At 33.7% G+C, this 26,502-nt stretch overlaps 1 protein-coding gene across 4 annotated transcripts in view; it reads right to left on the bottom strand.

The window, feature by feature from the left end:
* The window catches only part of KIFAP3 (kinesin associated protein 3), a 164,095-nt gene that overhangs the window by 96,247 nt on the left and 41,346 nt on the right, over positions 1–26,502 (bottom strand). For all 4 annotated transcript variants that reach the window (XM_003824636.6, XM_008978294.4, XM_008978295.4 and 1 more), the window contains 6 exons: positions 21,706–21,761; positions 20,762–20,903; positions 17,921–18,020; positions 16,851–16,975; positions 14,348–14,446; positions 6,857–7,035 (listed from right to left, as the gene is read on the bottom strand). In XM_003824636.6, the coding sequence (XP_003824684.1) occupies positions 6,857–7,035; positions 14,348–14,446; positions 16,851–16,975; positions 17,921–18,020; positions 20,762–20,903; positions 21,706–21,761 (701 nt within the window). The remainder of the gene's footprint in view (positions 1–6,856; positions 7,036–14,347; positions 14,447–16,850; positions 16,976–17,920; positions 18,021–20,761; positions 20,904–21,705; positions 21,762–26,502) is intronic.

The raw sequence follows: 26,502 nt of genomic DNA, 5'->3' as shown, positions 1-26,502 counted from the left end.
AGCCTGTTAGGGAATTGCAAGTGATTTAGTATAATCATAGTATAAAGTACATGTTGGAGACTGGCAGAAGGCTATAAGACAGATCTACATAAAATCATAAAGGCTTTTAATGCTGTACTAAGAAGTTTAACTTTATTACACAGGCAGTAAAGTGTTCTGAAAGATTTTAAGTCCAGGAGGTGATGTGGTCAGATGCATTCCTAGACCAGTAATACTCCTAAAATCCAGAGTCCTTGACACTAACCAAACACCAACTTGTAAAAGGCCTATTTAAAAACAGCAGTCTCAGAGTCCTTTTCTGTATGGTCAATAAGGTAGATGTATTTTCTGTTAACTGACAAATGGAAAAAGAGGTTTAGGACAATGAAGGCAAATAATTATTTTAATTTTTGTCATTTAATTTGAGATGGTACTCAGTGAATATTTAAAAATCATATACAACTCAGGAGAGAAGCTAGACTAAAAGCAATAGTTGAAACTTTAGGACAGGGATCAGCAAACTATGGCTAGTGGGCCTATCTGGCCTGCTATCTGTTTTCATTCAACCTATGAGCTAAGAATGGCTTTTACAATTTTAAATGGTTGGAAACGAAAATCAAATGAAGAATGGTATTTCATGACCTATAATAATCATATGAAATTCCAATTTCAGTGTGATAAATATTTACTGGAACAGAGCCATGCTCATTTTTTTACCGGCTGTCAACGGCTGCTCTCACGCTACAACTAGAGCGGAGTTAGTAGCTGCAAGACAGATCATATGGCCTGCAAAACCTACGATATTGACTATCTGGCCCTTTGAAGAAAAGGTTTGCAAACCCCTGCTCTAGAAGATTATAAAATTGCATTGAGAACTTACTTTACAGTAACAGAGGACACAACTTATTTAGTAAGAGAAGCTCTGCATTCAGATTTTTTAAGGTAGCAATTGGAAAACTTTGGTTGTAAAAACATCTCACGTCTTTTAGTTACAAAGCAATGGCAAAAAAAAGAAAGAAATTTGAAAAAAATTTATGATTTTTTAATCAAAGGATTATTTTAATTTAATCCTTTAAATTTAATTTAATCAAAGGATTTATGATTAATCTTGCTCTACTTTTTCTTTTATTGGAGATCTAAAATATTTATTTATACCACCCATTTCATATTTTTGTTCCAATCTTTCACTGACCTCATAAAAATCACATTAATAACTGAGCCCTTGATATACTTTTTTCCTTTCACTCTATGCAAGGAATAAACACAAATTTTTTTAAATTGCTAAAGTGACAAATTAACACCTGATTTTTCCTTCAGACTTCTATCTACACTCCACAGCCACAATGTAGTCATACCCTAGAGCTGTTCATTATAGAGTATAATTCTATTGCCAAAGACTTCCAAAAATCAAACACAAAATAAGAGCTGATTCTTTGAAAATACCAAAGCAACTGATAAACCACTAATCTAGAAAAAAATGACCAATATCAGAAATAAAATAGAGAAAATCACTTCGGCCCTTCAGACAGAGATAAAAAGGAAACAGTACCAAAAATTTTATGCTCCTACATCTGCTAACATACAAATGAATTAAATTCCTTGAAAGACAAACTACAGAGCTACCACTCAAGAAGAAACAACCTAAACAGTCCTGTATCTATTAAATCAATTTACAGAAAGAAAATTCCAGGCCTACATGACTTTTTACTGGTGAATTCTATTAAACATTTATGTAGAAATAATACCAATTCTACACAAATCCTTCCAGAAAAATTAAAGAAGGGATGCTTCCCAGTTCATTATATGAGGACACAGTTACTCTAATAATAAAACCAGACCAAGACATTAGGAGAAAAGAAAACTATAGAATAATGCCTCATAAACATAAAAATTCTCAAAAATAATTAGCTAATAAAACTTAGCAATATATATAAAAGAGCAATATATCATGACCAAGTAATGTTTATCCCCTCAATACAAGACTGGTAAACATTCAAAAGTCAATCAATGTAACTCACTATATCAACAGTCTAAAGCGAAAAACCCATATGATTATCTCAGTAATAGATACAGGAAAGGCATTTCACAAAATTTAACATCCATTCATGATAAAAAGTCTCAGCAAGCAAGAAATAGAAGAACTTCCTTAAACCAATAGCAAGTATCTAAAAAACCCTACTGTTAACATCATGCTCAATAGTGAAAGACATTGCTTTCCTCATAAGATCAGTAACAAGGCAGGGATAGCTGCTCACACGATTCCTCCTCAACATCATACTAGAGGGCATACCCAGTGCAATAAGGCAAGAAAAAGAAATAAAAATCATACAGATTAGAAAGGAAGAAACAAAACTTTCTATTTGCAGATAACACAGTTGTCTACTTAGAAAATCTCCAAAATCTGTGAGAGAGTCAGTACAACTAAAAAGTGTGTTTAGAAAGTCACAGGACATAAGGTCAATATGCAAAATCAATTATATTTCTATATACTATCAACCAAAACCAGGAAACTGGTAATTTTTTAAACTGCCACTTATAATGGTAAAATACTTAGGTATAAATCTAACAAAATACGTATGCTAAACTATAAATGATGGAAGAAATAAAAAAAGACCCACATAAATAGAAAGCTATACTATATTCATGGATTGGAAAAATCCAATATGGTCAATATATTGATCCCCTCAACAGATTCAATGCAACCCCAATGATTTTAAAATGTACACGGAAAAATACAGAATAGAATAACTCTGAAAAAGAATACCAACACTGGCAGCCTCTTACTGCCTGATTTCAATACCTACTAAGAGGCTATAGTAATCAAGAGAAAGAGATATCAATGAAAGCACAGACACACAGATTAATGGAACAGAAACCAGAGTCTAGAAATAGAGGCAAACATATATGGCCAAATTTTATTTTTTATTTTTTTGAGACGGAGTCTTGCTCTGTCGCCCAGGCTGGAGTGCAGTGGCACGATCTTGGCTCACTGCAAGCTCTGCCTCCAGGGTTCACGCCATTCTCCTGCCTCAGCCTCCCGAGTAGCTGGGACTACAGGTGCCCACCACCATGCCAGGATAATTTTTTGTATTTTTTTAGTAGAGACGGGGTTTCACTGTATTAGTCACAATGGTCTCGATCTCCTGACCTCGTGATCCATGCAAAGGCAATTTCAATAAGGTACAAAAGCAATTCAATGCATCTTTTCAACAAATAGTGCTGGAACAACTAGACATCCATATTAAAAAACATAAATCTTGGTCCATATCTTGCACCATATACAAATTAACTCATGTATCATAGACTAAAACGACAATGACAAAAACCTCTATAAAACTTGAAGAAAACATAGGAAAAAATCTTTGTGAACTTGGGTTAGACAAAGATTTCTTAAATATGACACACAAATACAGTCCACTCATTTTTTTATATGCTGACTTCATGAAAATTAAAGACTTCTGCTTTTCATAGGAGAATGAAAAGAAGCCACAGAAAAGTGAAAATACTTGCAAAACATATAACTGATAAACAACTTGTATCCAAATACAGGAAGAACTCTCAAAAGTTAGCAGTAAGAAAATTAAGCAAACTAGGCAACATATATCCTCTCTGTTGTTCCTCTAAAAAACTGTCTAAAAGCCAGGCTGATATTAGTTCACATCAAGAGTAAAATAAACACTTTATTTAAATAAATAATACTACCTCACAAATAGCTCAGCCATCTCCTTATTCCTTTTATAAATAAAACTGCCACAAGGTTCAATTGTTGCTAATTATATCAGGTAGTATTTTCCTTTTGAAAAAACAACAGTGTATGCATACACTGGTTGTTACAGCAAAACTTAATCAAAAAAAAACTTGGAGAGTTTGTTATTAAGTTTTTTGTTTTTTTTTTTTGAGATGGGGTCTCACTCTGTCACCCAAGCTGGAGTGCAGTGACATGATCTCCGCTCAGTGCAACCTCCACCTCCTGGGTTCAAGCAATTCTCCTGCCTTAGCCTCCTGAGTAGCTGGTATTACAGGTGTGTGCTACCACACCTGACTAGTTTTTGTATTTTTAGTAGAGATGGTGTTTCACCATATTGGCCAGGCTGGTCTTGAACTGCTGACTTCAACTGATCCACCTGCCTTAGCCTCCCAAAGTACTGGGATTACAGATGTGAGCCACCACACCCAGCCCGTTATTAATTTGTATTTCTATTGCACAGAATAGAATGTGAAATATGTGCAATTAGTCAATCAGATGTTTAAACACTAGACTAGTATTTAACACAGCCTTCTAGTCATGTCTTTTTGGTTGATAAAAACCCAAACCTGAGAGCTAAATTTAGTAATTGCCTCAACATGCAATGCCTTCAGGTCTATTTCTTTCTTTTCTTTCTTTCTTCTTTTTTTTTTTTTTTTTTTTTTTTTTTTTTGAGACAGAGGCTCGCTCTGTCGCCCAGGCTGGAGTGCAGTGGCATGATCTCAGTTCACTGCAACTTCCACCTCCTGGGTTCAAGTGATTCTCCTGCCTCAGCCTCCCAAAAAGCTGGGACAGCCAGCATGCACCACCATGCCCAGCTAATTTTTGTATTTTTAGTAGAGACAGGGTTTCACCATGTTGGCAGGCTGGTCTCGAACTCCTGACCTCAGATGATCGATCTGTCTTGGCCTCCCAAAGTGCTGGGATTACAGGCATTAGTCATCCTGCCCAGCCTTCCTCAAGTCTATTTCTATAACACACAACTTATTAGTATTTTTATTAAACAGTCAATGTAAAGTGAGGTTTTACCAACAATCTATCAGCAAGTTTGTTTCAGCCTTTAATTGCACCTTTCTCAGTGTTTCTGGAAATTAACATTTAAAAATTGCTTATTGTTAATCTTACTAAAAATGTCTTTAAAAAAAAAAGACCTAAGATATTTTTCCCAGGAGGTAAAGAAGAAGAGCAGGAAGTTGAGTATCTCTCTAGATACTCTAGATAATTTGCTTCCTTAAGCAAATTAATGTCTCTGGTCCTCTCCTACTTCATCTGTGAAACTGGGAGGCTAGATTCACTAAGTCTGGCCTTGGATTTAAGGTCCAGTCAAATTCTAAAAGTCTTGATTCTACAGATGTCCTTAAATAAAGTGTATTTCTTTCACCATAAAAGGTAAAATCCATATCATCTCTAGTAAAAATCTGGCTAATCAAATACTTCTCTTAATCTTAGAAGAATAACAAACTTTTCTGAACCTCAGTTTTTCCTCCTGAATAAAAAATGAGGTTTAATGAGATAATTTACATCATATATTCCAATTCTATGATCTTACCAGAAAATAACTTTTAATAATAGTCAAGATCTTTTTGATAGAATAAACACATAACTGTATTAGCTAAATCTAACTCTAATACATACATAATAGATATATGCTGATACAAATCAATTTGAATTTCGAAAACTTACTAAAAGTGAACTTACTTTGACCACATAAATGGAAGAACATACTTTAACTTATAGCAAGGGGAAGCAATTATTTAGCCATACTCTAACTACTCAGGACTGTTTATATACTACCATGTTATCATATTCTTCTTAGATATAAGTGAAAACAAAAAACGTGTTTGATTAATCTAAGAATATTCAATCCCAAAATAATATCAGGCACATCATGAACATAAATATATACTGATAACGAAAATGACAGATACTAAATATATAGGGGAAAAATAAAATTTCATACATTCAATAATTATAATTCAAGGTACTTATTAAATCTGATAAATAAGTCTCAGGTTTTCAAAGGGCCTGCTATATCATTCACTATAGTATTAGCTACTTCCTAGTTCATTTGATTTTAAAATAAAATAGAGTAGGTAGACATACTATACATTCAGACTATCTAAAGGAGAAGCCACTTTTGCCAGTACTACACAGAGACATAATGATACATAGTTCTAAAAATTATCCTCAATAGAGTTAAGGTCAATGATCCAATAACTTCATTTATAGGAAACTGCTCCAAGAAAATAAGTAGAAATATAGACAAATATGTATGTACAAATATGTGCAGTGAAGAATTATTTGTAATAGATAAAATTGTAAACAGCTCAGTTATCTGAAAACAAGGTAGGTTAATATATGATATATTGACTACATTATTGTACATAACAAAGACTTTTTAATGACATGGTAAAAAGCAGATGAGAATTTATATTTTATCTTTATATATTTCTATACTATGTATATTCTACACAGGTGAAAATGATATATGCTCAACTTCTATTTCCCAAAGATCATTGTATCAACACAGTAAAGGATGGCAAATGAAAGCCTAGTATAATAATTCAAGCAAGAAATAAAGAAGGTATGAATGAAGAGGGTATCAATTAATACAATGGCACTAGAATGAAAAGAAGAAATATTACAGTTTCAAGAGAGTTTTAAGAAACAATCAACAGGTTGTGGCTGCCAAGTAGAACAGCAGGTAACAAAGAAGAATTGTAGGTAACAAAGTGGAAGTGTAGGTAACAATGAAGAGATCTGGCTAAATTTTAATTCCACAAACTAAAGTCAGAGATGCAGAAGGCAAAATAGCTTAGGGTAAAATAACAAGACCAGGTGACTCTGAAGTAAAATTTTAAATTTAAACAAACTTTCTATATATTATGTTTAATATGGCAAGATCCATTCTATATATTAGAAATGATTTTTATTCAGAAGGCTTCAATCATCTGGAATATTAACTAATATGGAATACATTTCTTAATGAAGCAATATCAGTGAGTTATTGCTATTCTAAAATCTTTATTCAGAATTATCTCAGTAGGGGAATAAAGTGTTTAATTTTTTTCAAAATATTCTAACTTGAAAATGGCAAAAATGAACTATTTCAAGAAAAACTTTGTAAGTTACCATATCATTTTTATTCTCCATAAAAATGCTGAGTTTCTTCAAGAATGACACAACTAGAATTAGCAGCTCAAAATTGTCCCGATCAAGGGCTTTCACCAACATGTGAACTATGTTCTTGTTCCTCATTTTCAGTTCGGTACGAGTATCCTCAGCAAGATTCAGAAGCAAATAAAGAGCAACTAGAAAAGTAAAATATATGAGAGTTAAAGAATTAGTATACTGAATCAATAATTTAGAAAATCATTTCTACTCACCAAGGCAACAGAGTTAGCTCTAAAAAGGTAATATATTATTTTGAAAATTTTAACTGGTTAATAATTGGTTAATTAAAAAACATTTATTGTTACTGAATGGGATATGTGTTTGTGTGTGTGTGTGTGTGTGTTATCTAAAACAAAACACACATATAAAATAATTCATACAATGCTGAGAAGGACACAATAACCAAAATAAAACAACGATTCCTGCCCTCTTGGAGCTCACAGTTTAATAGAAATCAAATGGCAATTAAAGGTAGATAAGTCAGGAAAAAATAAAGCAGACAGAGGAAAACAGTTTTTATACATATAGAAAACAAAATAACATATCATAAAACTTTAATAACTAAAGTCTGCTGTGTTAAAAAGTGCAATAATCCAAAATATACAGTATAGCTACAGCTAAATTTGAGCCTACTAAAATCAACTTTTCATATGCAAACTGATTTTCTGTTAGTCACTATAAGAAAAGACCTTATGAAATTCAGTAATACAATTATTGCACTAGACAGAGTTGAAGCCATTGTTTGCTAGTTTTAAGTAAAATTTCTTTCAAATTTGTGTAATAAAAATGCTTATGTTCTCAAAAGAAACATTTGCTTTTTATAGTGAAAACGATATTAATAGATAATGCTTTCCATTTTTCCTTGATAGTGAGCTTCAGAGTTCAATTTCTGTAAGAATTATGTAGGCTTTTATGGTCAATATAGTCTTTTCGCTCTCTTGTGGCCTCATTGTTTTAGTATTTCACTTCATGTATTCTTGCAAACTACCTCTCAATATTTATGAAAAGAAGAAATACATGCATATGTATATACATAGGTAGATAAATATAAAATTTATTTATTTGACAAATATTAGAGATGGAAAGTTAAATCACACTTATTAAGTACTTATTGTATGCCAGGCCTGTTGATGTATAAAGGCTGTTTAAATTCTAAAACAGTTTTATGAGGAAAGAAGTATTATAAAAATTTTACAGATTGGAAACCCCTGATTCAAAGAAATTAAATAACTTTCCCTACCATACAGCTAGAAAGTGGTAGTGCTAAATTAAAATTCAAGCCTATCAGAATCCAAAGCTCATATATTTACACTATTACATTATGCTGACTTTCTATGCAAGGCACTGTCAAAAGGTTTTAGAATTACATTGAAAAAACAAACAGACTTCTCTTTACAGCCAAGATAGATGTAGCCGGTTGAATATTGTCCTTCTAAAATTTATGTTCACCCAGAACCTCAGGATGTGCCTTATTTGGAAATAGGGTCTTTGCAGATGTAATTGGTTATGGTGAGGTAATAATGGATTAAGGTGGACCGTGAATCCAATGAGTGGTGTCTTAAGAAGAGGAGGAGGTGACATAACAGAGACTGATAGAGTGGGAAGAAGGCCATATGAAGACAAAGGCAGAGACTGGAGTGATGTAGCTAAAAGCCAAGAAGCACCAAGAATTGCTGGGACCCACCAAAAGCTAGAAAGAGACAAGAGAAGATTCTTTTCCAGAGCCTTCAGAGAGAACGTGGGCCTGATGATACCTTGACTTTGGCCTTCCACCCTCCAGAGCTATGACAGAATAAATTTCTGTTGTTTTAAGCTACCCGGTTTACGGTAATTTGTTATAGCACCCCAGAGAATTAATAGGATGGGGTTTTAAACCTTTGCCTGACAACACCACAAAAAAATCTGACTGAAATACACAAAACAAAGATTTTCACAATAGTGGACACCAGACAATGAAGGACAGTAATCCCTGAGAGATAAGAAATAAATGAGATAGTCCTATGTTTGCCCTAGAATATTGCCTTGAGAGTTTCCAGGTCACAAAACAGTGAAGGAGAATCCAGGCAGAACCTGATAGAATCCCTGAGTTAAGGAGATGAAGCCAAGAATCCAGAGACGCCAAAGAGTTCACAGAAAAGAGTACTGAAGAAGAAAGAGCTGAGCAGAGAGAAACTCTGGAGTTCTAACAGAGGTCTCCCTCAAATATTGAGTTGAGTATTGATTGGAACATAGGAATTTAAGTGAGGCTGGGACAGAACAAAATGAGAGGAGTAGAAGAACAAAGCTGAAAATTATGCCTGCTTCTACCAACCATACTGGCAATCCCATAATTCATGCATTAGTGGGTAGAGCCCTGAGAAGGGTCTTACCTCTGTAGTGGGAAATAACTAGCTTTATACTAAATGCTGCTTCTGTCCAGACTAACAAATTATAAGATTAAGATCCAAAAGGATCAAACTGTTTCCAAGTAATTTAACTATGTCCCCAAATAAAACTCAAAGATATTTTTAGGAATAAAAAAGTCCACCTACAACAATGTAAATCTCACTGTCTTGCTTTTTTTTTTTTTTTTTTTTTTGAGACAGAGTTTTGCTCTTGTTGCCCAGGCTGGAATGCAATGGCGCGACCTTGGCTCACTGTAACCTCCACCTCCTGGGTTCAAACAATTCTCCTGCCTCAGCCTCCTGAGTAGCTGGGATTATAGGCATCCACCACCACGCCTGGCTAATTTTGTATTTTTAGTAGAGATGGGGTTTCACCATGTTGGTCAGGCTGGTCTCGAACTCCTGACCCCAGGTGATCTGCCTGCCTTGGCCTCCCAAAGTGCTGGGATTACAGGCATGAACCACCGTGCCTGACCCTGTCTTGCTTCTAATCAAAGATTTTCAGTCATACAAGAAGCAGGGAATATAACTCCCAAGGAAGAGAAAAATGAACCAATTGCAACTGTCTGAGAATTGACCTAGAGTTTAATTATAAAAACGGAACATTATGTCATATAACTGTATTCCAGATCTTCTAAAAGTTAAGTAGGGACAAGGGAGATATAATAAAAAAGATTCAAACTTCTATCACTGAAAACTACAATGCTTGAGACTATAAACTAGATGAAATTAACAGCAGTTTAGAGATAGAAGAAAAAAAGATTAGTGAAACTGAAGACATAATCACAGAAACTATCCAAAATTAAACAGACAGGAAAACATGGCAAAAATGTAGAGTATCAGAGAACTGTGGAACAACTTTGAGTGGCCTAATATATGTTTAACTGAAGTCCCTGAAAAAATAATAACAGAAACATTTCCAAATTTAGTGAAAATTATAAACCCAGAGTTTCAATAAGCTCACTAAACTCTAAAAACAAGAAACAGAAAAAAAATTACACCAAGGCCCGGTGTAATAAATTGCTCAAAACGAATGATGAAGAGACAATCTTAAAAGCAGTCTGAGAAAAAGAGACCTTATATTAACATATAGACAAAGATAGCATGACAGCAGACTTCTCATCAAAAACAATGCAAACAAGGCAACAGTGGAGCAACATCCTTACAGTATTAAAAAAAGTTGTCAACCTAGAGTTCTAAACCCAGTGAAAATATTTCAAAAAGATAAAAATGTTTTAAAAAATGAGACTTTTTTAGACACACAAAAGATAATTAACCACTGGTAAATATGTCCTACAAGAAACGTTAAAGTAAATTGCTCAGGCAAAAAGAAAATGACAGCACACAGAAATATGGATCTACACAAAGGAATAATATCAATGGAAATGGTAACTCTACAAGTAAATATATAAGATTATTTTCTTATTAAATATATCTTTAAAATAAAATTATGTATATAAAATGATAATGTGTTATACAGTTTTTTGTTTGTTTGTTTCTGGCTTTTTTTTCTGAGACGGAGTCTCGCTCTGTCACCTGACTGGAGTGTAATGGTGCGATCTTGGCTCATTGCAACCTCCGCTCCCAGGTTCAAGTGATTCTCCTGCCTCAGCCTCCTGAGTAGCTGGGGACTACAGGCGTGTGCCACCACACCCAGCTAATTTTTGTTTTTTGGTGGAGACAGGGTTTCCCCATGTTGCCCAGGCTGGTCTCAAACTCCTGACCTCAAGTGATCTGCCCACCTAGGCCTCCCAGAATGCTGGGATTACAGGTGTGAGCCACGACATCTGGCCTTATTATAGGGTTTATAACATATGTATAAATATAATAAATGTTAGTAATAGCATAGAGGTGGGAGAGGGAAGAAATGATTGCAACACTAGGCATGAAATGGCACAAAATACTTGACAGCAGAGTTAACTTACGATAAGTTAAGCATGTATCACTTGTAGGTAGACAACTATGATTAAAGATGTATAATATAAACCTTAAAGCAATCAATAAAATAACAAAAGACTTATAGCTAAGCTAACAATGGAAATAAAATAGAATTTAAAAAATCTCAAATCCGTAAGAAGGCAGACAAGAAGGAAAAAGGAGGAAAAAGACACATACACACACAAACATGCAAAGCCAATCTAAATGCTGTTCATAAAAAAACACACTTAATATAGACATAAATATATTAAAAATAAAAGGATAGACAAATATATCCCATGCTAACACTAGTCACAAGAAGAAGTAGATTAACATAAGAAAAGGTAGATTTCAGACCAAAAAATGTTACCAGCCATGATGAAGAACACTTCATACTGATAACAAGGACAATTCATCAATAGCACATCTACATCCTATATCTTTATGTCCCCAAGAATACAGAGCTTCAAAAATACATGTACTGAAAACTGGTAGATGTGCAGGAGCAATAAATAAATCACAATTACAGTCAGAGATTTCAATATTACTCTCTCAATAATAGAAAAAGTACAGAAAAACATCAACACATGTAAAGCCTTGAACATCAATTATTTGGGAAAAAAATAACTCCCTTCTAAATAACCCAAGGGCCAAAAAAGAAACCAAAAGAGAAACTGGAAAGTATTTAAACTGAATGAAAATGAAAACAGGACATATGAAAATCTGTGGGATGCCATCAAAGAAGTGCTTAATGGGAAATTTATAGCACTAAATATCTGTATTTGAGAAGAAAGGTCTTGAGTAAATGACCTCAGCTTCCACTTAAAAAACAACAACAACAACAACAAAATAAGAGTATATTAAACCCAAAGTAAGCTGAAGAAAAAAAATTATAAAGATCAAAGTAGAAATCAATGGCATAAAAAATTGGTAGGGCTAAAAGCACCCAATATCAACATTTTCCATAAGCTACGGTAATGAAGACACTGTGCTATTGGCATCAAAAACACACAAAAGTGATGGATAGAACAAAATAGAAACCCCAAAATATGCATGACACATATGGACAAATGGTTCTGACAAAGATATAAATCAATTCAGTAGATAAAAGATAGCGTTTTCAAAAGTAGTACTTAAAAAATTAGCTATTTATATGCAAAAAGAATGAAGAACTTTGATCCATTCCTCACCCCATATACAAAAATTAACTCAAAATATATTATAGCCTTAACTAAACTCTGAGACTATACAACTTCTAGAATAAAACATATTAGAAAATAATTGTAACCTTTAGTTAGGAAAGGATTTCTTAGATACAATACCAAAACCATGATCCAAAAAACACTAAGTTGGAATTCATAAAAATGTAAAATTCTGCTCTTAAAAAGATACTTTAGGAGAACAAAAATTTCTGCAAATCACGTATCTGATAAATGCTTATATCCAAAACATATAAAGAATAGATACAAAACAATCCAATTTAATAATAAGGCAAAAGTTATGAAGGCACACTTCAATAAACATAAAGAGATGGCAGATAAGCACATCAAGAGATGCTCAACATTAATCAGTCACTAGGGAAATTCAAATCAAAACCACATACATTCATGGTGAGAATATAAAAACAACTAGTATAGAAAAACATTTGGCAGTTTCTTACAAAGTTAAACATACACCTATCCTATGACTCAGCCATTCCATCATTAGGTATTTAACTAAGAGAAAAGAAAGTCTATGTCCATACAAAGACTTGTAGAAAAATGTTCACGGCAGCATTAAAATTGCCAAAAACTGGAAATATTCTAATGATCATCAACAGGTGAATACAAGGAAATACTATTCAATAACAAAAAGGAATAAACTATTGATAAATGCAATAATATGGATGAATCTTTAATTATGCTGAGTAAAAGACAAAAATGCATACATACTATATGATTTCATTTATATAAAACTCTAGAAAATGCAAACTAAGCTAAAGTGACAGAAAGCAGATCAGTGATGACTTGGGAATGAGGAAGAAGGCAGAAGGAAGAAGGAAAGGGAGAGATTGTTAAGATGCATGAGGAAATTTTGGGAGCGATGGATATGTACCTTATCTTGATTATGGTCATTATTTCATGGGTATTTACATATGTTAAAATTTGTCAAATTATATACTTTAAAACTATACGGTTTATTGTCTATCAGTTATACCTCAATAAAGCTGTTAAGAGAGTATACAATATTTGCATAAATATTTGGTTAGAAACAGAGCTTAAAGTTTTGCATGTTAAAAAAGTCAAATTAGTTCTTTGAAACTTTTACATGAAAACAATTGCTTTCTTGAGATCTGATGCATTTTGGATTATATGCTGACATGGATAATACCTATTATTTTCTAGCATATTTTAAAATGAACTTTTGAAAATCTGACATTTTCTCCAACAGGTTGTACTAAATTACTTGGCTTCAAATATTTAAAAAACTCAGTGTAGTTAAAATTGCTACTAATCTTCACAGGATGAAAATATTTTGGGAGTTAACAAGTATTTCCATGTACAAAGTTAGTCAAACACCAATAAACTACATGAATCATCAAATAGTCAAGTATAAATCAGGACTTAAATTCACACTTAAAAGCCCCATGTCATTATCACTAACCACCATAAGATTTTACATCTTATCAGTAACCAAGAAACCATACTATTGAAGTTTTAAATATCTTAATAAAGCTAGAGACAAGGAATTCTTTTCTATTAAACAAGAGAAATATTTTAAATTTTTTATATCAATTTCCTAGGAAAGCAACAAAATAATTCACTTAATAAAACAAGTAAGTTAGGGCTGAAGAGACAAAGATTGATATTATTGAAAAGGTCACACACTGGATTAAAAAATCCTTTCTTAGGAAATAAATAATAAGTATACAAACATTTAGGAAATAAATAATACGTATACAAACATTTAGGAACTAAATGGGGAAAAATAGTAGAGTGAAATTTAAAACATTACCCATGCTAAAGACAGACGAACTTGTAGCATATTAACATTTATAGAACTTTCAGCTATTCTCACATTAGCTTTACAGGTATGATAAAAAGTGAACAAAACAAATGTATTTGGAGTAAGTACTTTGTTGCTTTCCTCATTGCTTAGGAATTCATACCTCGTAATAGCTGTTCCTGTTTTACCACAAGCCCCTGGTACTTTTTAAAGGTTTTTTCATAATCCTTTCTCAAGGTTTGGTTTTCAGGGTCTTCATCAAGTAAACAATTTGTTAAGGATCATCCATACTCATTGAAGCAAAAAAAATCTACTGATAAATTCTATGAACAATGGCACTATTAAATTCTATGTGCAACTTTACCCAGTTATTTTTCTCACCAAAAGTTTAACTAAAATGTTATCTGCATAATAATTGTGCTGTAACAGCACTTCTTATTTAAGTGCTCATGGATTCCCTGGGAGTCTTTGGGTGAACAAACTTTTTTATGTAGCCCACAGCTAACATCATATAGATGTTTGAACCTCACCAAATACTTGAATTCCCAGAAACTATATGTGAATATTTTATATAGGTGCACAAGTCTATAACTTTCAACAGATTATCAAGTGGGTCCACGAACCAAAAAAATTACTGCCTCAGAAAGAGTGATTTAGTTACTAAGAACACTGGATTTTACTTCAGACAGATGCCCAGAATATTCAAAGGATATAGATTAAATCTAAAGCTTTTGTAGCAGCCTTTTCAGACTAGAGATGCCAAGAAAGAACTAACTCAAACTTAAAGGTAAACAAATTTTAAAAATCACATCTTTTGGTCCCAAATCGTCCTCTGGACTTCTTGCAAAAATAATCAGTTACTTCAGTATCCCCAAGCATATGAGTCAAGCATATGACCCCAGAATATGAGTCAATGCAGCTGACCTTGTTGAATACCACTTGTATCAAAATACAAAGAAATTTAGGACATAATAAAATAGCAACATGTCAGGAGAAATGACCAGAATTCTGATGTCATTTTTATATCCCTTCAATTACCATAATCTGTTGAGTCTAAGATACATTTTCCTCACATCTTAACATCTCCAAAACTGGATGTGTCTTATAATCCCTGATGTGTCATAGTTTAATTGAAAGCATATGTTCCTCTCCTCGCACTTAAACAATAGTTTAATTAAGTTTAATTTAAACAATCTTAAAATTAATGGTGTCTGATATAGAAATACAATATGTCCTAAGATATCAGTTCTTGTCACCAAACAATAACAAAATGCAAATTCATGATTGCTAAAGAGTTCCACTAGCGGTTCCCTCCATACTTCTCCAGTTTAAATAAATTTTGGGTACCACTGAAGCATTCAGGAGTCTTGTGACTCCAGAACTGATGTAAAGTCTCTAGGATTCTTGGGTTGTTGATGTAGTTGAGTCACTATCAATCTAGATGCCAGCAGTTTATGGTATGCATAGAAAATTTATAAACCTGAAAAGATTCTAATTAAGAAACGTCAAAGCTTGTGTGTGGGTGTGGATTTTATAGTATCTTGGAGTTCCATGTGACAATAGTAAAAGCCTGAGAGATTTTGTACACAAAAACCTGAATTAACCTGTTACAACATAGATTAAATTGAAGCCTCAGGGTTTCCAGAGGCCAAAATTAATATAAAAGTAAGGTCCACTTTTGCACAAAGCAGAGTTAAAAATGTATGATATTCTGCAAAACAGGAATAAAGTTTTCACTTTTTAAAAGACATAATAAACACTTGATTCAAAGGAAAGTTACCAGCATGCCTAGTTGATCTGCAAAACATATCATGTTTGAACAGATACGAATAAACCAGGGGCCTTTGATCTAGAAGCATTGAGTTTAGAGGCTAAAATATGATAAATATCTTCAAATATGAGAAGAATTATGATGTTGAAGAGAATAGCCTTATTCCATATTGCTTTAGTATACAATACTAGAAACAATGGATAGAAGTTATTGGGGAATGGACTTCAGTGCACTAAGCAAAAGACTATTATAATAAACAGAATGCTAAACCACAGAATGGGTGAAATAAATAAACACTGACATTGTTAAAGAGGAGCCTATGTAATAGCATTTGCCAGGGAAGTTGCAGAAATATTTTTATATTTGTAAGATAGATTAAAACAGATACCTAAGTTTCCTTTCACAGGTTCTATTATTCTATAGGCCTTTCAAATTTTTATTTATTAACAACAGTATTTTTGCACTTTCCTAGAAAAATGGAACCTTTAACTAGGTTCATCACCAAATTTACACCCATTCTAATCAAAGTCACCTTAGTACTCACACAGCAGTATATAAGCAGCAGTGGTGGGCCAGGCTTCAACTAACCAAAGGATCTTAGTGGATGTAATGACGTAACCACTTAGAGGCTCACCTACTAAGTTACCCGACACAACTATTACCTGCTCCTTCTACCTCATTAACTAATAAAGGTTGTGAAGAGACAAAAAGTGAATATCAAACTGTATTCATTTTGATAGTTTCAATCTACTTCTTAACCTTCAATAACACACTCCTGCATTGTTTCCAAGTAATGCAATTAACAATTTTTAAAAAAGAAAAAAGAACAAAACCATCCCACCCATCCAAAACTTAAAAGACAACAGACGGTTCAAATGCCACTCTAAAAGGATATCAGCTTTCTTCTTCTTTGAGAGTTCTTCTTGCCAAAGCTCATGTCTTTTTAACTCATGATCAATAATATTCATACACAGAGCTCCAATTTTATAGTGAGTAATAAGTCCATGAAATTGAGAAAAGCTTTAAAGAAGACATTTTAATATATATTTAAAAGAATACATTTTATGGGTACAGGAAATTTGTTTTTGGTGATCACTGGTACGAACCATGTAGAAAATAAATTTGATATACATATTTTAATAAATGAATATATCCACAATACACTAGGAAGACATGCGATTATAAAATTACTTTAAATATATCACACTCTTACCTAAAAGTTATTTTTAAGAAGTTAGAAAGTAGACATTTTTTGTAACTAACCACATTAACTACTCAGATATTCACAATAGATTTTTAGATTATTGTCTAACAAAACTAATAATGTAGCAATACTAGACATACATTTTATTTATTGTATAAAACTGATATCAGAGAATTCGTTAAGTACTAGTAATCAGGTTTTACATATGTTTTCTAGACAATACATTAATCCAAGTATTTATTCGATAAATATTTATTTGCTAATACTAGCACATTTTTAGAACAGAAGCAGCAATTCTCTAGGAATTGGCTAGAAACTTTTCATAATGTCTTAATAAGTATCTTCTTTCTTAAGGATATATGTATAAATAATAAATACGAATACATAACAGGTATGTGTTTGTACATACATGCGTATATATAACAACATTTACTAAGCACTTACTTTGGGTCAGGCTTTATTCTAAGTATTTTAATTTTTAATTCATTTAATCCAAAAAACTATCCAAAGAGGGTGCCACTATTACTATCCAAATTTTACTCATAAGGAAACTGAGGCATGAGTGGGTATAGACTAAATGAAAGACAGAATAACAGATAGCAAGACAGACAATGGGAAACAGGAATAAGAATTCAGCAGTAGAGCATAGGCAGACACAGAGAAAAACTGAGAGAACAAGTGATCTACAAATTGAATCAATGACACAGACAAAGAGCAATAGAGATACAGTAGCCTTTTTATTTAATAATTTTTATACTTACCTGGAGAAACAAAAAAAGATGTAAATTATGTTTGTAGCTAACTCGACACTTTGCTTCCAGTCTTCTCTCAGGACCCTTGCTAATGCACCAAGGGCAGTTTCTAAAGAAAAAGGAGAGGTACCGAAACGATCATTCTGCTTGCTCTGGTATAAAGGGTGATTGGTTTTAAATGTCTAGTTATTAATAAATAACAAAGCTAAGATAGAACTGGGACAAAAAGTAGGATGCTTCTTTCCAATACAGACAGCTACTTTTAAAACTAATATGTAATTTTACTTAAAGATACGTAACATGCTGCTCCAAGTATATACTATACACAGAAGTAATCAAATATGATTTAGATAAAGTGACATAATATATGTTATGGTGACAATAAAATAATTAAAAAGCCTTTCATTTCTTAATTTAATAACCTTAAATTAAGAACTGTAATCTTACTACTGCAGTACTGATTTTTTTCTTTTTAACATCTGATTTAATGTATTTGATAATATGAAAAGAACTTGAATAAGTCTAGAAAAAAATGAGCAGGTTAGTAGACTAACACTCATTCCATTAAAGCAAATTAAAAACCAAATAAAATCTATACAGAGAAAAATAAATTTAATATTTCAGTATCACACTGAATTTATGCTAGTAGCCACAAATAAAACAAAAAGCTTTCACAAAATTAACTTTCAGGTAGGTTAATAAGCATTTCTGCTAAAATTTTCTCTTGAGGAAATGAAAATTATAAATATAAAGTAATGACACTAGTTTCAAATCAGGTTGGTACATGGCATACTAATTCTTAAAATAATTAAAATAAAATAAAATATCTGTATGTTAAAATATAGAAATCATAATTCCACTGTTCTTAATAGATACTCAGGATTTACAATAGTACTTTATGGACTGCATTATGAGTATTTATTATAGTAATGAAAATGTTCCATATTTGAGCTTTCTGGCTATTCAGACTACAAACAAAAATTGTTTGTATTAGTTATGAATCCACGTAGTGACAAATTTTTTAGCAAATTAAAAATCATTCTATGATAGCATTTCACAGTATTATTCACATTCACAATGCAGAGAACTTGAATAGTACATGCTTTGAAAAAAATTATTTTGGAGTCACATAAATAGGTTGGCAATGCATATTAACAGTAAAGCCTCCAAGAAGTCCTACTTAATAAATAATCTGGTGTAGCTTTGTTCAATCTAGTAATTCCCAAAGGTATTTGACCATTATAATCCAGATAAAATAGTATTTCTTTAAATACTAGCCTATACAGAACTGTTCTATAATGTCATAAATTTAGGCATAGGTTTAGTGACCTATTTGCAAAATTTTATTTCATTTTTCTCCTTAAAACAGAATAGAGAAACATCTCAATTAAAATATAGTTACAGGAGTTGTACACAGTTTACTGAGAAACAGCTAAAAGAAAATATAGTTTACAAGAGGTCAAAAGACAACACAAAATTAATTTCTACATTGAATGCAATCATAATCAAAATCCCATTACATCTTTTCACAGAATATGATGAAGTAATCTCAAAATATATAAGACAAATGTGCAAGACCAGTAAAGGCAATTTTGGGGCGAAAGAAAGCAATTTGGAACATTTTTCCTACATATTCTAAAGTTCAAATCAAAATACAAAACAACACAGCAATAGTGTGGTGTTGGTATGTAAATCATCAAATAAACCAATGGGACAGAAGGAAAGGGAACACTAAAACAATTCCATGAAAATATGGAACAGTACCTGCCACAGAATAAGTTTTCAAGAATTATCTACTTCATAAAAGAATGTCAAGCATATAGCAGAAAAGGCATTTGAAATACTTATTTGAAAGTACTGATCGACAAAACTATTGATTTGAATTATCTTATCCAGGTATTTGGCAACAACCAGAAAAGCATTCTCTCTCATGTAATGCAAACCAGATAATAAATACATCTTTCCTATTTTGTTTTTGGCAAATGTATAATCAGAAAACTATGCATTTAAAATGATTCTATAGGCAGGGCGCCTGGTGGCTCACACCTGTAATCCTAGCACTTTGGGAGGCCGAGGTGGGTGGATCACCTGAGGTCAGGAGTTTCAGATCAGCCTGACCAATACGGTGAAACCCTGTCTCTACTAAAAAAAAAAAAAAAAAACCACACACAGGGCGTGGTGGCACGTGCCTATAATCCCAGCTACTCAGGAGGCTGAGGTGGGAGAATTATATGAACCCGGGAGGCGGAGGTTGCAGTGAGCCAAAGTCTGCAGTGAGGGGAGATCGCGCCACTGCACTCCAGCCTGGGCAACAGAGGGAGACCCTGTCTCAAAAACAAAAACAAAATAAAACAAAAATGATTCTATAGTGGTGTTATTGAGAAAAGGGTGTTAAAAACATTCTATCTCCTTTTCTTGTTACTACCAAGTACTTTTAGTGAAAGGAAAGCAAACACTTGATGTGAAATTCAATCTCAATGAAACTGCAAAGATTAATAGCTTTCCCTGTGCTACTGAGAAAAAAAGAATATTGGAACTTTAATTTAATAAAACATGATATATATATTTATGCAAATGTCTAAAGTCTGATCTTATATCCTACTTGAAACAATAAAAAAGCTTCCCAGAGTAGAAGAAAGAAAAGGTATAGTACCATTAATGCTTAATTTTCCTTGTTTACATTAAATGGTTTGTGAATTCTCTGGAGAATATTTAAATGCTACACTCTCAATTTAAGAAATCTGAGTAGGAAATAAATAAAGAGCTGGAAAATGTATGAAGTCTTAAGTTTTGTATAAATAACTGTAACTTATTCCTCTATTATAATTAAACATGTTTTATAGTAATCACCATTCAATAGTAGTTCTTCCAAGTTATCAGGATTTCGAGCAAGCTGCAGGATCAAAGCAGAACCCCGAACTTTGTCAGGAATATCTTCATATAATAACTCAATATATTCATCCATGTCATTAATGTTAGCAACTTCATCAATCTGAAACAAAGAGGCAGAAAGTACTCATCAACAATGCTCAACAGATCCACTGTCAAAGAAATGATATTTTGTGATCAATATACTGGCCTTTATAACAACACACAAATTTCCAAAGAACACATAGTAGCCATCTTTTTGGATATGGAAATTTTAGACCTTTAGACCTAGGACTCTAATACAAAACCCCATGATAAAATGAGATGTATATAAACTTTAAAAATTGTCTATCAATATAAAGTATCTTAAATGTAATAGAAAATATTTGTATCTACTACAGTAGATTAAACAATATTTCAAAACATATTACAATAAGAATATGTAAACATTTTTACCCATCATTTATCAAAATTAATTGTCTAGAAAGCACACCTAGCCAGGCACAGTGGCTCACAGCTACAATCCCAGCACTTTGGGAGGCTGAGATGGGCAGATCACAAGGTCAGGAGTTTGAGACAAGCCTGACCAACATGGTGAAACCCCATCACTACTAAAAATACAAAAATTAGCTGGGCGTGGTGGTACATGCCTGTAATCCCAGCTACTCAGGAGGCTGAGGCAGGAAAATCGCTTGAACCCGGGAGGCGGAGGTTGTGGTGAGATGAGATAGAGCAAAAAAAGCAGAACCAATACTTTTTGTCTTTTTCAATTAAATAATGATTTTCTACCTTTTTCAGGTACCTCTGAGTTCAGTCATTTTTTAAAAATACCACATGTGCTTAATGTGATTGTGTGTATTATTGATGGGAAAAGGCAATATCTTATAATCCAGTCCTCTATTAGATCAGAATGCATGCAGTCTTACCTCCATTCCTTCAAAAGGAGGTGGATCTTTAGGTTTGCTTGATTTTTCTTTTTTCTCTGTAAAAAGATTTTTTTTTAATAAGGAGACTTAGGTTTTTAGGGTTTCTAGGTAATTTTTATTTTCAGCAGCTGAGTTTAATTCTAGCTAAACTGGGGATATTAAAACTAAATAGTTTATGAAATAATCTCTTCTCAATGCATAAAAATGTTCATATATAATCCACTTGATCTAATGAGGATATCAAGGAGAGTATAAATTAATAAAACCTATAACTAATCACCAACTTCCTCCTTGGTTAACTTTTTGGGTATATAAGGTATACAGTCAGACTTGGCAACAAGAAGCAAAATAGTCTGTTCTAAGTATCCTCTCTTTCCCTTCCTAATTCAAATTTAAGGTAGGAATAGGAAAATCAATAAGGCAAAGAAAAAAGTATGACTTGAGTAATATAAAAACTAAAATGAAAATTAACAAAGCAGAAAGAAATAAAAATTGGTAAATTTAAAACCTAAGATATAGAATAGTTGTTAACTGGTTCTTTTTTAACAAGTAAAATTAAGATAATAAATTAAAAGGCAAACATTTATTACGTGTGTTAATTAAATCCTCACTTATTCCCAAATAAAGAGGTATCCAAAGGTGTTGAACACAAGTTTGAGCCATTCGTTTATATTGAATTATCTGATTAATGGCATAATTTCATTTTTTAACAAAAAAACTATCAAATATACTTTATGGATCTGGATCATAAGTCTAAGTAATGTATGTAAATTAAAGTAAGTTAGAATGTTATCAAAATTTTTGATTCCACAATTAGCAAATAAATATATGATAGAATTAGTCATTATTTTCAGAGGACAGCACCCATTCTGTATAAGCTCATACATTCTCAACAGCTTAATTCTGCTTCAAACAGATAATTTACTAAGACAGTGGTTTTAATTATGCAAAAAAAATCACTGAATGTAATGAATCAAATAAGTATTATTTTGTTTCAATCACTTTTAAGATAAGGTTTCTGGCTTTGGAATACCGCTTACCAAGTAAAAGAGTTTTAACAAAGAAAACCAATAGTTTTCTAAAAAGTGTATATTTAATATACATTTCCTAAAGCATTTCCTATATCTTCAATTATTAATAATATTCTACCCGGGTAGAGAAATTATTGAATTATTTTATCCATGTATGATGACATGGAAATTTTTTCATGTTCCTCTAATTTCTGGGGAGCAAGATAAAACCACTGATTTGCCCTGAAAACTCAGTGAAAGAGTTTTTACTAGTTCAAAGACATTTTATTCTAAATGCCTTCAGAAGTATATTAATGTGGCACTAGGAAAGATCAACTATACTATACAACCTACAATAAGTAGACACAGATCTTAAAAGACTACCAGATTTGCTTTTCTACTTGGATTTACTGGACTATGCAATCTCTCACCATTTACAGACATCTTAACAAGAATATTCTACCAACAAAATATTTGTTTAATAAAAATCTCCCTTGATAATATTTTCCTTATCTACGTAGTACTTAACTGAATGCCAGCTATGTGATTAGAAGCAATCGTGTTCAAAATGTCTATTTTTGCTTTTTTTTCTTTTTTTGAGATGGAGTCTCGCTCTGTGCCAGGATGGAGTGCAGTGGCATGGTCTTGGCTCACCGCAACCTCTGCCTCCTGGGTTCAAGCAATTCTCCTGCCTCAGCCTCCTGAGTAGCTGGGATCACAGGCGCGCACCACCACGCCCAGCTATTTTTGTATTTTTACTAGAGATGGGGTTTCACCATGTTGGCCAGGATGGTCTCGATCTCTTGACCTTGTGATCCGCCCGCCTCGGCCTCCCAAAGTGCTGACATTATAGGCGTGAGCCACCACACCCAGCCCTTTTTGCTTGTAAATAAATTTACAACCATTTAATTAATTCAATAAATATATTTTGATCATCTATGTTAGATACTGTATTCACAGCTAATAAAAGTATATATTAAGTACAAGGCATTTTATTTGCTGTGGATGAAGAGAGACTGACTAATTTGAAAAAATTCCAAACAAAGTTTTCTTTTTTTTTCCTACTTAGTCCAATCAAAACTTAAGCATTGATACATTATTTTAAGAGCACCAGCTGGGCACAGTGGCTCATGCCTGCGATCCCAGCACTTTGGGAGGCCAAGGCAGGAGGATCGCTTGAGCCCAGGAGTTTGAGACTAGCCTAGGCAACATAGTGAGACCCTGTCTCTACAAAAAATGTAAAAAATTAGCCAGGTATGGTTACAATTTAGTGGTGAACTCATAAAGGGATACCCCTCGTAGGCATCTGCCTGTGGCTCGGTGACCTCTTAACATTTCAGAGGCCCGGAGATGAGTCCAAGTGGCTGCCTGGCTTCTTTAAGCCAGGGGCTGTCTCTGGTGCCTCCCTTGCCAGCAAGGCATTGCCGACCTTCACATAAGCTTGCTTGGAGTACAGAAACAGTTTCTGAATCTGAAAGACTTCTCCGGTAAGTATTGCCAAGGGCAATCGACATCCCTTTTGCCTTCTCCTGATCTGTTGGCCTCCTTAAAGGTCGTGTTCCCTCTTCAGAAGTCCTGGGGACCCTTCCCAATCTGTAAAAAGGGCCCTGTTTAAGGGGAATTTCCCCAACTGGAAGAATAAAGGGCAACATTTGGGGGAAGTACTCCTGGGCGATTTGGTTTCAGTTATGAAACCTGGTTTTAGAGTTCTGACTTATCAGGGTCTCATGTCTGTTCTTATCTTGTCCTGTTTGTGTGTGGGGAACCCAGAAGGAAACATTAGCAGAAGTTCAATGTGCCTAACGGGTAGAAAGGGGGGTCTGTTTTATCTGTTTCGCTAGGTTAAAACTTGGATATTGAGCCAAGTAACTGGTGTTTGTCTTTGTTATGCGTATATTGTAATTTTGTCTTGGTCGATACGGGAAATGCTAACTTAATCCCTCCTACATCAAGCAGCCCCTTGGATTGTATCTGGCAAAACTGGGCAGCTTTCACCTATGAACCCATGAAAACAAAGAAAATGATTTTCTTTCATAATCAGCAAGCAGGGTGATCAAAGCTCTGCTCTTTTGGAAGCCACAGTTTAAGAGAATCCAGGAACCTGACAAGCTGGCAACAGGGTAGTAAGAATCATTTACCAGTCAGGTTCCTGATCTCTCTGTGTGAAATCTGGCTGAGCAAAAGGTAAAAAATCACTGTCTCTTGCAAGGTTTTGATTAATAGGAGAAAAAGATGTGTATGACTAGTCTTGGGAAATATTGACTGCAGTGTACTTTTTGGTTTATGAATATTCATATTGTTCCCGTTCTTTCCAGAAATAATCTTTTCTTTGCCTTTCTGTGTTCTTCATAAAGGGGAGCTACTAACTGAGGGTTCCTCCCATCTTGTTTTATGTCCTTGAAAACTTGACCTGTGACTGAGTGGGAGCTCTATGAAACAGAACAATTCCTTTATACTATATACTCTGGTTTCGACAGTTACTTCATTTTGTTCTTCTTCTACATTGGCTACCTTCTTGGAGACCACAGGTTGCAGAGGCATTTTATATTGCCCTGACATGATTTTCCGCTTTTGTGGGTAGCTTCGAGGCTAGTGACCTGAGCTCACACAGACTCACATCTGAGCTTTCTCTAGCCTTAAGGTCCAACCCAGCAATCCCTTTTACTTTCATTTTAGCCATTATAGGTAACAATAACCAAGGAATTGAATATTACGCTTTTTTCATATTAGTTTGCATTTCCTTATGCATCCAGTGAACCAGCTCCCCAGAAGTTGTATCCATCTCCAAATTCACTGTAACTTTTACCTTTAGTAACTGGGCATAGCCTAGCTGCAGTTCCATGCCATGGATGACCACATGGTCACCCAGGAATCAAAGGTTCCTTATCCTCCATCCTTTTATTTTATAGATTAATATCATCATCTCCCTAAAGAACCTGTATTGAAATGGATTATGAGAGTAACTAATTTGGGAGCAGTGTCTTTGGTTTCAAAATGCTGCAGAGTGAAAGAACATGTTTGGGTTCGTACGGTACCCACTGCTCACTATTAAACAATTGCAAATGGTTATACATGACCCAGAAAAACAGGACATTATTAGTGAGGAAAGACTTAGCCTAATGAACTGGATAAAAGCCACTGTAAGGTCTCTTTACCCTGAGAAAGGGGACTGTCCGACTCCACCTATAACTGCCAAGTGGAGTACCCCAGATGAAGCAGCTAATGTGGTTTGTATGCAAGCCATATGGGACTGGCATTATGATGACAGGGATATTCACCCCTTGAATATGCCCATTACCCAGGTCATGGTCAGCTTCTCCTCATGGGTCTTACAGATGCTAACAGAAAATATTAGGCTAGTTAACAAGGGAATGGTGAAGGGTAGAGGGGAGGATCAAAGGACTTATCCCAGGATGATGGGAAGTTTTAACAGTTATCAAGAAATATGATGAATGAAGAAAACATTGATAGGAGTAAATAAGGGGAAAAGAAAAGGGGAGAGTCATGGGTCTCATCCCAGCAGAGTGAAAATCTTTAGACAGTTATTAAGAAATTGAATGAATAAAATGGAAATTGATGGGGTTGAAATAAAGGGCTTAACTGCTGGTTCCCCCAATATTAAAGGGTACCAAATCAGTTTTCTGTACTTGCCCCAATTGGAGACATTTTTTTAAAAATCAGAAGACAAAGATCAGAATGAGAAAACTGACCAAAAACTGCCTGGGGATGATGTTGAGGTGATTAATCAACACAAAGATTGACTAAAAAGCCTTGGTCCCTTAGCTAA

The sequence above is a fragment of the Pan paniscus genome, chromosome 1, assembly GCF_029289425.2.
Source record: "Pan paniscus chromosome 1, NHGRI_mPanPan1-v2.0_pri, whole genome shotgun sequence".
Classification (NCBI taxonomy): domain Eukaryota; kingdom Metazoa; phylum Chordata; class Mammalia; order Primates; family Hominidae; genus Pan; species Pan paniscus.
The sequence above is the reverse complement of the archived record's forward strand: the minus strand, read 5'-3'. Positions and strand labels throughout refer to the sequence as shown.